Below are 10564 nucleotides of genomic sequence, written 5' to 3' on the forward strand. Positions count from 1 at the left end.
CCCAATATTATCACCGGCTAGTAGGGGTCATTCAAGTGCAATGTTCTTAGTTTGGGTTGAGTCCGAACCTTGTCTAAAACTTTTGTGCCAAAAAAAACAAAACTACTTTCTATTCTTAATATAAGATCTTGTTTAATTTTTATTTTGATCCTAATTATAAAACCCCAATCTACTTTGTCTCTTATATTTATGCATTTTTTTAAGGTAATTCTTCAAATAATAGTAGTTCTAGCCAATAAACTTGATTAGTAAGGATATTTTTGGAAAGATAACACATATTTATTACAAATAACTAATTTAACTTTTTTTCTTAATCTCCTTAAATTAGTCAACTAGTTCTTATAATTAGGACCAGAGATAGTATGAATTTTATTAGTTTAAAAGTGAAATTTATTGTATGAAATGAAAACGACAAAATAACCGGCCAATGTGCATACCATCATTGTTCATTCATGACTCGAACCTCTATCTCTCCTACCTATATATACATAACATGCAAAGCAAGTTAAGCATCAACTCAGTTCTGCGGTAAATAGCTACATCATCATAATTCAAGAGATCACAGCCAAAAGGTGCAGGAAGATGTCAAGTTGCCCAGGTTTTTCTCCATCAGAAGCCTATTTAATATATATAGGGCCCGTTTGGATGAGCGATTGGAAAAACTGCTTATTGGAAAAGCAGCTTATGGATAAGTGAAATGGGATATAAGCTAAATTGAATAAGCTGAATTGTGTTTGGATTGGAGTTCAGAAAAGCCCGTTTGCAAAAGTGAAATGGATAAAAAGCTGTTTGGATTATGGTTGAGTAAAAGTAAGTTTGGTTGTAAAATGACTAAAATAGGTATGAGTTTTAATAAATAGTAAAAAATAGGAAAAAAATAATTTCACATAATACAATGGAATTAAAATAATTTAATATGAATAAGTGAATTAAATTTTTAAAATTTAGAGTAATCTAAAAAATTATTTTAAATATAAAGTGAAAGAAGGAAAAAATTGAATAGAGATAATATAATGATGAAGTAAAATTTATTTAGTGAATTAGAATTACGAACTGTAGAGAAATCATAAAAAATATTTAAGAAACAAAGTGCAACATGATAAAAAAAACATAATACAATAAATTTAAATTAATTTAATACGAAGAAGTCAACTAAACATAATTTAAATGGATAACAAAGTTTTGAACTCCAATTGACAAAATAAAATAAAATAATATTACATAATTAATTATTTGATAAACTATGAACGATTTGGTCTCTGATTGCATCACGAACACGATTCATATGCGATGAAGACTGTGATGTAACGTTTGAAGGCGATGGTTGACTAGCTTCAGCCTGATCATGTTCGGCCACTATATTATCATTTTCAGCTTGTTCAAAAAGGGAGTCGGAGCTTGAATGCCTCCTTATAAGGTTATGAATGGCCATTGTTGCACAAACTAAGTATACTTGTGTTTGGAAGTCGTAACTACGCATGTTTCGTAAGATGTGAAATCTATTCTTCCAAACACCAAAAGTTCTTTCTATTGTGCACCTTAAACTGGAATGATAGTAATTGAAGGCTTCATTGATATTTCGAAATCCTACTTGTCGTCGGAAGTCCGGAAGGTGGTAGCGCTCAGATCTGTATGGACCTAGATATCCATTTGGTGTTGGATATCCCGCATCAACCAAGTAATATTTCCCTAATGATTCATGAAACAATTAGAGAGATTGTGAAAAGAAAAAAAAATGAAATAATTAAAAAAACATGCGTGATTGCAACTTATAAACATATACCTGGAGGTGGATGAGGGAAATTAAGAGATGAATTTGTAATAGCACTGTCAAATATACGAGCATCATGTGCAGATCCCTCCCATCCCGCCAAGACAAAAGTGAAACACATATCCCAATCACATACAGCCATGACATTTTGTGATGGATTTCCCTTTCTGCCAATAAATTTGTCTCTTTCTGCAGCAGGGACAACACACTGAATATGAGTGCCATCAATTGCTCCGATTGCGTCCTTGAAAAATGGATAATAACGTGGATCGGTCTCAATTTTTCTATGAGTTCCACGAAATGTAGGATCTATGGGTCGAATAAGTTCACTCGATAGGCTAAGGCAAGCTTGCAGTACATTATGAAAGTGCCTACTTACAGTTTCCCCTGAACGTTGAAACCGTTCCTGAATCATCCTGTTGCATTGTCCATGTGCAACCGTGTTTAAAAACATCGCGACCATTTCTTCAATTCCTACGTATTTAGACTTTCGTAAACCGTGTTCCTCCAATTTGGTACATAAGAGGTGGAAAACATATTTATCCACTCTAAACATTTCAGGACATCGATCATCATGGCCATTCATAATACCTTGCACCCATAAATTTCCTGTCTGCTCACTAGTTCTGCAGGGTTGTTTAAACATATACATTTCACAGTAATGACCAACCAATGCACCTACTGCTTCATATTGTGTTAATTCCTCATTAATCTGTCTTGAACGGTCATCTTCATTGCACTGTGAATCATCATTCCAATCCTTCAAAGTATCTTCATTCAATGGTGAATCATCATTCCAATCCTTCAAAGTATCTTCATTCCAAGAAGCCATTTCTGGAGTTAACCCTGTAACTATGATGACAACAAAGTGTAAGCATTATAAGGATTACCCTAAACAAGGTGTAAATAATTATCATACTGCAAATAGAAAAACCAAACAGCAAAACCAAACACATATATGATAAGTAGAAATTAGCATAAATATTACATAGTCATTACTAAGATTTCTACAGGTCCCTTCTACAACAAGTCACATAAGTTTAGGTTCAAACAGCAATTAGTTCACGTTAATAAATGCAGTAACAACAGTGAAACAACAAAGTCCTAAACTAAATCCTAATCTACAGGTCCCTTCCATGTGTCTGGGTCTAGTGCTGCCGGTATCAACCACTCCAACAACTTGCTTTTATCAGGCATAAACCCCAAATAGGCTCTCCTAGCCCATTTCAGCCGCGTAAGCATCTTCGCACATGCATAATATAGTTGAGGGTTACCATTAAGCTCCTCAAGGCTAGCCAGGTGTCCCCAAATCTTCTCAACTTGTTGGGGATCTTCAACCAATGCTGATGCTCGCTTTTCAGAAGCAGCTGCTATAACACTCAGGCTATCAGAAATTTTTGTAGTCGCAGCAACTTTTTTCTTCTTCTTCGCATTAGACGTCTCACCCCTCTTTCTCTTTCCATAGCTTCCTGAGTCACTTGGTCCAGTACTCGAAGGGTTGTTTAAGTTGCAACCGGCAAAATCATCTGAGATCCCTGCGGTGGCTGTTGGGTCAACACCAAAATTTTCATCCTCACTGTCCCCCGACCCTTCCTGTTGGTCGAGCCCGACTCTATAAACATCCTCCTCTTCTGTGTCAGCCTGTGGAGTGAATGCTGGCTGAGGTTGTGAGGCTGATGGTGCATACATAAAGTCTCCCGAAGCCACAACATCTTTGAATATCCTCATTAGGTCTGATGCAAACATCAACCCCTGATGTCTAAATTTCCTGAAATTGGGATCCACCTACATTAACGTAATTAGGCAAGTGTCAGCGATGAAGAAACTAATATTTAAAACTAAAACTCAACCAACACAAATAGTTACCCTTAATTTCCGTTGCCACCATTCATCGGAGGCCAACACCCTATTTGTTGCTGCATCATAACCAATGCCAGTCTCCCCAGACATAAGTTTGTCCCACAACTTCCAATCCTTTCTCAAAATGTCAAATCTATTCTTAAGTTGCTTCCTATCATACATTTTCCCACTTCTTTCCTGAAAACTCTTTGTAATTTTGTTCCAACCCGGCCTTGTAAATGATGTTCCTTGACGTTCTTTGTGCACAATTTGCTCAACACAAACATCGATTAGAATTTTCGTCGTATACGAATCCCAACTCGCTTTTTCTTTATCGTTATCCATTTCTAAGTGGAAAATAATATAGATCAGACTAACAGAACCAAACAAAGCACAAAAAATGTTCAAATTCAAGCTACATTATGTAAGAAATAAGTTCTACCCAGATAAAAAAAATTGTTCTTGCATATTCTTCTCATCTAAAATTAATAAGAAATCCCAAGACATTAGATCTGTGCATATAATCATTGCATATAATCCTTATATTCTCCTTATAAACGTATAAGAGTAATCAATAATTTTTCCCTAAAATATCCTTCACCCTTAATAATCTAATTGATAAGAATATGATAGGTAATAATTGAAGGCAAAAAAAAAAAAAGAATACTTAGGTCAAATTACTTAAATTGGTTAAAAATGTTTTATTGATGTGTAAATTAGAAGAAAACTTATCATAAACTAATAAGAACCGGATCATTTGACAACATTAATTGATATGGAATGTATTTTGGCTCATTCTTCCTGTCGCCTACAACACTCATTTGCAGGTAGCAATTACATCTGTGCCAGATTTAGCCCAAAACTCAGATCTAAAAATCAACAAATGTCAAGCATTCATCACAAAAAATTATTCATCACCGAAACACACCACAAAACCAGGCCAAGAAGAAAAAAATAACACAGCACGGTGGTTCGATCAGTCAATCTATTAGCTCACACCAGATCAACAAACACACACCCTCCACATGCTTTGATTAATACCGTATCCTACATTCACCGAAAAGCAATACAACACGAATCGGTCAACCTGGCTCAGAGCAGATCAATCGAAGTTTGGCAGAGGTAGATCAGGCTCAGATCTTCGACGCACACCTGAGATGGACCAGCTGACGGCGGCGACGGAGTTCACGGCAAGTGTCGGTGGTTCTGGGGACGGAGGATGAGGGGAGGCAGCTCGCGTGAAGGACCAGCCTTTCGGTCACTCGAAGCCACACCCAACACGAGGACCTCACGGCGGAGACGCGACGCAGCTCACGGCAACTCTCGGTGGTTCTGGGGACGGACGATGAGGGGAGGCAGCTCGCGTGAAGGACCAGGCTTTCGGTCACTCGAAGCCACACCCAACACGAGGACCTCACGGCGGAGACGCGGCGCAGCTCACGGCAACTCTCGGTGGTCGGACGACAAGGCGACGGAGGAGGCAGGATGAGGGTCGCCGGTCGGGTAGAAGGGAGAGCAGATGGGAAAGAAGAAAAGAAAGAACGAAGGCTCCAGGAGACGAAGAAAGACCGAAGACTTGAGGAAAAAAAATTGAGGACCGGCTGATAGGATCCAACGGTAAAAAGTAAGAGCTTATGATTCAATAAGCCATAAAAATTGGCTTGGGCCAGAACGTGCGTTGAGGAGCTTAAAATTCATAAGCCACTTTTTTTTCCAAGCCCATCCAAACAGCATCTGAATTCCAATCGGGCTTATGCTGACTTTAAGCTGCTTATAAGCTCCTCAGAAGCCCAACCAAACAGACCCATACTCTTTACTATGGTAAAATGATACGTTTACTTAAAAACTTGTTTATAATATGACTTATAAACGCATAAAGTTTTTTTTCCCCCTACGGGTTATAATAAAGATGACCAGATGAACATGTGTACATGTATATTTATTATTATCTCTGGTACTAAATATACGATATAGTTTGTAATGTAATTTTATACTATAAACTAAATTTTATATTTGGGATAATGAAAGATAGTATATGTTTTGGGAGTGAATTAAAGGTGATGAGTGGCAGTAACAAATGAATGGACGGATGTATAATGTGTATAGGGAAGAGTTCGTGGCCAGAATTAGTGGGCACAAATGGAGAAGCAGCCAAAGTCGTAATAGAGAGGGAAAATAGAAGAGTGAGAGCCACCACCGTGAAAGAAGGATCTTTTGTCACCGGCGATTTCTGATGCGACCGAGTGCGCGTCTTTGTTGACAACCAACAAATTGTCAGCCGAGTCCCCAGAATTGGTCAATTTACAGTATAACCCTTTCATTATGCCCCCTTCACTTTATTGTTATTATTATTATTATTAATTGCCACCCATGCTTTTTATTCATGCATCCCTCCTCTGTTTTGGTTGCCATTCCTATCATAATAAATTACCCATTTCACGCTTCTCTCCATGCTCCATTCCCCCCCTTACACTCATATTTCTCTTCTTTTCAAATTCTTCCTATTCTTTTTAATAATTCATTATATTATCGATAGAGCATAAGATTATTCATTTTGTACTTTTCAATCCCTCTCAATTCGATTAGCTTATTAGTTCGGCCAAAAAAATTAATTCGGTATGATCTTTAATATGAAAATTATTTAACTAATTTCGTTAGATTAAAACAATTAAAAAAATTAGTTATTTATGACAAATGGAAGTATCTTACATTTAAAACTGAATTCAACCAGTAATTAATTCTTATATTAACAACAATATAAAGTAGTTTTAATTTAATTTTCCTGGCTTTTATGAAGGAAACAAATTTATATTATTCAAGTAGTAGAGCTCAATGATTGAGTTATTTATTTATTTTTTATGATTCCTATGTATTAACGGGATCTTGAATATTCACCCCAAAAAAAGAATTGATATTGAATCGATCTTCAAAAACAACCGAAGAGGCGGCAGAATCTCTCTCTCTCTCTCTCTCTCTCTCTCTCTCTCTCTCTCTCTCTCTCACACACACACACACACACACACACACACACACACACACATTGCTCGACATTGCGGGAAGAAAAACGAGAGAATAAAACTTCATATATAATGTGCAAGCTAACAACACGCTTGAATAGATCAGACCGCTGAAAAACATTAATCTCGCTGTTTTCTTCTCTTTTTGTATCTTCATAATATATTCAAATGTATTGTTGACCAGCAAATTAAATTTATTCGAATGTTTTGTTAACTTGGAAACAGTGAGAATCTCCCTGCAAGTTCCTTTTCAGTGGTCTAATAATTTTTCAGAATTTATCAACACTAATAATTTACCGATTGTAACTCTCTGGCCCCCAAAAAACAAAAAAAAAAAGAAAAAGAAAACGAAAAACAAAGAGGGAAACCTTTTCTTTTCCCTCCCTATAATTTTAAAAATACATTATTTTAACTCTTAAATCTGTCACAAATTGTGTAATTTTTTTTTGGACTGAAGCTTGATTGTATATTACTTTTCTAATTCTTAATATAAGATCTAATTAATTAATTTGAATAGATTAAGAATGTTAGTTAAATTAGTTAATATGATATGTTTTTTCTAACACACCTTAAATATTTTTCTTAATTCTTTTCCTCCCTCTTCTACTTAATTATTGTTGGAGAATATTAATAAGGTTAATTTGGGAAAAAAATTCTATCTAGCAGGGGAAAAAAAAAAGAGAGAAAAAAATCATGACTACGATCCTACCAGTAACAAAGCAGAGGATAAGATCGGCCCGCATGAGCTGTGTGACTGTGTCAGCTCTTTTGTTTGATTAATGAATTTAAGAAACCTAAACGATAATTAAGAAAATAATATTCTTACTGCTTACGAATTCTTGAATTCTCAGGCATACCTGTTATTCCTTTCTTATATCCAAAAATTAATATAGTATAAAAAATCTCCCCATCTCCAATTAAAATTAAGATTTAGATACATTTTTAATATTTATGCATTACATATATCTATCTATATATAAATATAATTTAGTTGGTAAACTTGGACACTTGGATATTGGGGGAGAAAAAAAGAAACAACCTATTCAAACTTGATTTTGGCACCAGCAATGCTTACGAATTCATTTCACAAATGTCTATCAAAGATGAGGACTTTGATCATCCAAAGACGAACAGATAACCACAGATTTTATACGCCTTAGTTTTTTCAGGCTAAAATATTAAGGTGGGCCGACTTGACTTTGGATTTTCCGATGAGTTTCTATTCCATAACCGTAAGCAATAACTAGTAAAGTCAATCTGAACAATACGACCGCAAACTCATTTAATTTGACTTTTTTTAATTTCATGCTTACGATTTGCCCTTTTTTCCCCCTTCTTAATTCAAAAGACATGACCAGAGTGCTCTAATAAGTACAAATCAAACCCTCATAAATTCAATGTCCCAAAAAACAAGAAATGTGAATATCTTTCATTCCGGAAAATTATTCACGTTTCGAGAAGCCTACTCATTAAGGGTATGTTTGGCTCAATGAGAGGAAGGGGAGGGGAGGGATTTTAATGGAAGGAAGGGAAGGGGAGGGGAGTGGAAGGATTTTAATATTATCTTGTTTGGATTTATAAAAAAAGAGGGGAGGGGAGGGAAAAACATTTTAATATGGATAATTTTGCTCTTATTTTATTTAAGGTGTGGGCATAATGGTCACAACATGACAAAATATAGACATAATGGTTACAACATGACAAAATATAGGCATAATGGTCATAATATGACAAAATATTGCCCTTTCCCTCCAAATCCTCCCAATTTTGGAGGGGAGGTTAGGGAGGGGAGGGGAGGGGAAATTTTAAAAATTTTCTCTCCCCTCCTAAAATTTGTGTGTTGCCAAACAAGGGAAAATGATTAAAACCCCTCCCCTTCCCTCCCCTCCCTCCCAAATCCCTCATACCAAACACACCTAAGAGGGCTATGCCTTAAACACTTAAAATATGATAAAACCTTCCAAGTCCAAAACTTGAAATATCCTAGTCTCACACCAAAAAATTGTGAGTGTACATGAGTATTAACTTTTAACCATTAAGATTCCGCTCTTTTAGTCTTCTTCCCTCTCGGTTCTTTTTTAAACATACCGCATGCAATCAATCTTGTGAAGTAGTATTATAGACCTACTTTTTTGTTTTTTTACATTTTGAAAAGGATTAGTCTTTAGCTGATGGTTTAGGATATTTTTAGAATACAAGAAGAAGATGTATTTATTTTGTTTGGACTCAACTTCTTGACTTATTTTCATTATGTGCAATACGAAGTGTCAAGTGTCTATGATGTCAAAAAGAAGGGTCTATCAAGAATTAACGGCCTCACATTTTAATCTGTTTATTTTCTAATTAATATTAGTAATGAATAAATAACTAGGTCTTCTTATGATCGTAAGCCACCGACTACTATTTCCTTCGGAAAATAAAGAGTTGATTTTGTTGTGAATTCAGTTTAGTCCACTCATTTAGGGAGAGGCTGCGGTCAAACTGTTCTGCCACCATGTTATATTAGTTAATATTTTTTTCCAAATCCAAGCTGCACTAACACGAAACTTCCTTCGATAAGTAAACAATTATCTGAGTATCTACGTATATCCACCTAACTTAATTAGGCACAATTAATTAACCTTATATAAGCTGCATTTATAGTGTATATACAAATACACATACACATAGTCACACACGTCACGCAAGGGATTAAATTTATGATCTTTTTATCAAAATCTTACAATCCCAATCACCTGAACAAGTCAAATTCCAAAGTAGGAAACTCATTTTATTATTTCTACGAACAAGAGATGGTATCCTTTATTTCTTGGTAATTATGAACTATCATTGTAAGTTTAAAACAAAACCAAAGATTTAGCAAATGGAATCACTGTACATAAGCTGTAATGTATACAATCTGCATGCTGTGCAAAATTTTACTGAGAAAAAGAAAACCACTACTACACGTGATACAAATTAAAACAGCAAAGCGTGCGTGTGTGTACGGAGAGGCTAAACTTACTCAAGAGGTTGAGCTTCCTATTATATCTCTCTCAATAAAAATGCGAAAATACAAATAATAAAAATTAAAGAAACAATCAATAAATCGGTTATCTGTGTGCGCCTTCTGTATGGAGTTGGCTTCGATGAAGCTTCAATGATTGGCTGCCATGGCAGATGGGACTATATGATGAGGATAGGCAGCACCACCACCATGGAGGCGGAAAGCGTTGCCTGCAACGTTCATTTCATTCACCGGGGGGCATGGTTTGCCACCGGTTCCGGGGATGAATGTGCAACCCGAAGGTCCAGATGGAGGAACAGAACCTTTGGGAAGGGACTGCATCCAAAGATGTTTCTCCTCATCCAAGATCCTGCCAGCTTGGTTTTGCTGGGCATGCCCTAGTGTCAGAAGTAGCAGCAAAATAAGCTTGACGAAAACTCTCATTTTGTGTGTTGAGAAATAGGAACATATACCAACGTATGAAGCGTAATCACAATATGGTAAGTATTTATAGTGATGATAAGCCTTGAGGTTTGGTGACTTTTCTCAGGATTTTGTTTGGTTCAATGATTTTGACTTTCGAATACTTGCAAAGACTACATTTTTTTTTTGTTTTTATTTGTAGAATTTTCTACAAAATTGATTTGGTTATAACCTGGAACCTGCATTGAAGAGTTTCTGTTTAACTTGACATCGGGATTCATTCTGCCTTCCACGTGCCCCAAAAAAAAAATTAACAAAGGTGTTTTATGTTTATCCATTAATGTCTATTGGCGATAGCATCAATTCAAACTAGAGTCTATTTATTTATGGAGTCGGCAGGACAAAATTCCTCAATCTAGGCGTATCAAACACGATTATTAGATAATACTAGAGAAATCAAATGGTCAACTGTTGAATGGTTGTACTTGCTGGATTTGTACCCAACTCAGTTGCGATATGGCCGTTGGC

The 10564-nt window shown here is 35.9% G+C and overlaps 2 protein-coding genes and 1 pseudogene across 2 annotated transcripts; 1 reads left to right on the forward strand and 2 right to left on the reverse strand.

Moving 5' to 3' along the window:
• Nucleotides 1-1225: 1225 nt before the first annotated feature.
• On the reverse strand, nucleotides 1226-2603 carry LOC114736927 (putative nuclease HARBI1). Its single transcript, XM_028924812.1, has 2 exons — nucleotides 1784-2603; nucleotides 1226-1689 (listed from the first exon to the last, which is right to left on the reverse strand). Exons 1-2 carry the CDS (start codon nucleotides 2601-2603, stop codon nucleotides 1226-1228), a joined length of 1284 nt encoding a protein of 427 aa, XP_028780645.1.
• A 284-nt stretch (nucleotides 2604-2887) lies between these two features.
• LOC114736928 (uncharacterized) lies at nucleotides 2888-3955 on the reverse strand. Its single transcript, XM_028924813.1, has 2 exons — nucleotides 3638-3955; nucleotides 2888-3556 (listed from the first exon to the last, which is right to left on the reverse strand). Exons 1-2 carry the CDS (start codon nucleotides 3953-3955, stop codon nucleotides 2888-2890), a joined length of 987 nt encoding a protein of 328 aa, XP_028780646.1.
• A 1751-nt stretch (nucleotides 3956-5706) lies between these two features.
• Nucleotides 5707-5922, forward strand: LOC114736929 (glu S.griseus protease inhibitor-like; annotated as a pseudogene).
• Nucleotides 5923-10564: the final 4642 nt, after the last annotated feature.

The sequence above is a fragment of the Neltuma alba genome, unplaced genomic scaffold (assembly GCF_004799145.2).
Source record: "Neltuma alba isolate B1F8T4 unplaced genomic scaffold, ASM479914v2 tig00013387_pilon, whole genome shotgun sequence".
Classification (NCBI taxonomy): domain Eukaryota; kingdom Viridiplantae; phylum Streptophyta; class Magnoliopsida; order Fabales; family Fabaceae; genus Neltuma; species Neltuma alba.